Source organism: Babylonia areolata, chromosome 20, assembly GCF_041734735.1.
Source record: "Babylonia areolata isolate BAREFJ2019XMU chromosome 20, ASM4173473v1, whole genome shotgun sequence".
NCBI classification, from domain to species: domain Eukaryota; kingdom Metazoa; phylum Mollusca; class Gastropoda; order Neogastropoda; family Buccinidae; genus Babylonia; species Babylonia areolata.
Window position 1 is genome coordinate 14,669,040 of NC_134895.1, and position 2,500 is coordinate 14,671,539.

Here is a 2,500-nt window from a genome sequence, read left to right on the forward strand (position 1 = left end):
AAGTACATACAAGAAAATTAATTTAATTTTAATTAAAAAAAACAAAAAAAACAAACAAACAAAAAAACCCGCAAAAAATCCCTATCTTCTTCCTGAAACTGAGACAAGACAACATTAAGAGAAAACGTCGAACTCTCTATATATAATTTCCAGTCTTATGTTCTTGTCTTGTTAAGCTGTGACGTGAATAATGTGATATACATCCCACTCTCTCTCTCTCTCTGTCTCTCTCTCTCTATCTACCTATCTCTCTCTCTCTCTCTCTCTCTCTCTCTCTCTCTCACACACACACACACATAAACCGCTTTTTCTGGCATCTGGCATTCTACATAGAACCGATAATTTCTTTCACATCCATTAGTGTCTTTGGATGGTTGAGAAGAACAAAAGAATAAAAAGAACTCATGTAAAAAGACAAAAACAAAAAGAAAACAACAACAACAAAACAACAACCAAACACGGTCTCCACATTATCATGAATATGATGTCATTGTGATCATTGTAAATTTTTCGTCACTCGAAGGCAGTCCGTATCATGAAGTAATCGGTTTTTGGGGGGTTTTTTGGTGCTTTTTTTTCCGTCAAGTTTTGAGTTTCTCACCTGTGCAGCGTTCTCCCGGTGTGTCTCTGACGTCAGGTGAGACGTCATCGAAGCCCTGTCGGCAGGTGCACGTGAAAGACCCCAGACTGTGCACACAGTTTGCGTTGACGTCACAGTAGTTGTGCTGCTTGTCCACACAGTGACTGAACTCTGACGTAGACATATTATGACGTCAGTAGACAGCTTATGACGTAAAAAGAAACGGGAGATCGTGATGTAAGAGAGCACGTCGTATAAGTGTGTATACATACATACCACACACGCGTGCACGCGTGCTGACACACACACACACACACACACACACACACACACACAGTCATTTATACACACAGATTCATACATACAAGCGCGCGTTCGCACACACAATTTTTATACCTCTTTTCCTGTATCAGTCATCCCAACACCTCTTCCCAACTGCCCTCCCCGCCCCCCAACCCCCTGCCCCCACCCATTCCACGCTCCAACCTCCCAACCCTCACGCGCGCACACAAACACACACACGCAAATATACTACTTCCGCCCCCCTCCGCCTCAGTCTAAAATCACTTACCAGAGAAAAGACATTACACTAAAGAAAGCAAGAACACACACACACACACACACACACACACACACACACACACACACACACACACAGAGAGAGAGAGAGAGAGAGAGAGAGAGAGAGAGAGAGAGAGAGAGAGAGAGAGAGAGAGAGAGAGAGAGAAACCCTCATGAAAGGGGCATTTGAACAACAACAATAATAACTAACTAGCAACAACAATTATAATGAGTTGCTACGAGATTGGAAACAAGACTATGAAATGGCGGTTTTTCTAAATCTGTAAACTTTAGAAACACAGAGAGAGAGAGAGAGAGAGAGAGAGAGAGAGAGAGAGAGAGAGAGAGAGAGAGAGAGAAAACAAAAACAAAGAAAGATTATGAACAGCATCCGGTTTCTGTGCATGTCATTAATGACCCCAATTTGAACAAACAAGAATTTGTGTAATATATTTATAAGTATATGTATACTGACTGAGAGAGAGACAGAGACAGAGAGATTCGAACTCCATACCGCTGATGGGTTTGAGAAAGGCCGACAAGGTGTCATTGTGGCCCAGCACCAAGTCCGAACCGTTCAGCTTGAGCAGCCTGTTCTTGGGGTCCACGTAAGACATGTTGACGATGCCCTCGTTGTAAACCCTCGTCAGTTTCTCCGCGTGCCAGTTGGAGGCGGCCGTCACGGCCACTTCCCAGCCAATCAGCAGGCGCCCATTCTCACGTGACACTGACGTCACCTGCACGTGTAGCACCCCTCGCGCCTCCTGGCTGGTCAAAGCTCGGAGGACCTTTTCAGAGAAAGTTGATCAGATTAATGTGTGTGTGTGTGTGTGTGTGTGTGTGTGTGTGTGTGTGTGTCTGTGTGTGTCTGTGTGTGTGTGTGTGTGTGTGTGTGTGTGTGTGCGCACGCGCCTAGAGTTGAGTTAATCAAGGTTTTGCGCCTTTTATTAAATATTATTATTATTAGTAGTAGTATTTTTATGCATTTATCTATTATTTATTTATTTATTTATTTATTTATCTATTTTATTTTATTTATTCATCTTTTTTTCTTTCTTTTTTTTCATTATTATCATTATTTTCAATTTGTGTGTTTTTTTGTGTTTTTTTACTTTATTTATTTGATCTTATTTTATTTTTGTTACAATTATTATTTTATTTTTTTCAAGGCCTGACTGAGCGCGTTGGGTTACGCTGCGGATCAGGCATCTGCGTGGCAGATGTGGTGTAGCCTATATGGATTTGACCGAACGCAGTGACGCCTCCTTGAGCTACTGATACTCATATACTGAATAAGTCTAAGTCGTGTTGCTCGCACATGAAGCGTCGTCAGAGGCAGAATCGGTTATTAGGTTTTGG

The 2,500-nt window shown here is 42.1% G+C and overlaps 1 protein-coding gene across 2 annotated transcripts in view; it reads right to left on the minus strand.

Annotated features, from left to right (window-relative positions):
• Positions 1-2,500, minus strand: part of LOC143294819 (mucin-13-like) — a 30,930-nt gene that overhangs the window by 11,574 nt on the left and 16,856 nt on the right. For both annotated transcript variants that reach the window (XM_076606316.1, XM_076606315.1), the window contains exons 5-6: positions 1,656-1,929; positions 602-751 (exon numbers count right to left, since the gene is read on the minus strand). In XM_076606316.1, the coding sequence (XP_076462431.1) occupies positions 602-751; positions 1,656-1,929 (424 nt within the window). The remainder of the gene's footprint in view (positions 1-601; positions 752-1,655; positions 1,930-2,500) is intronic.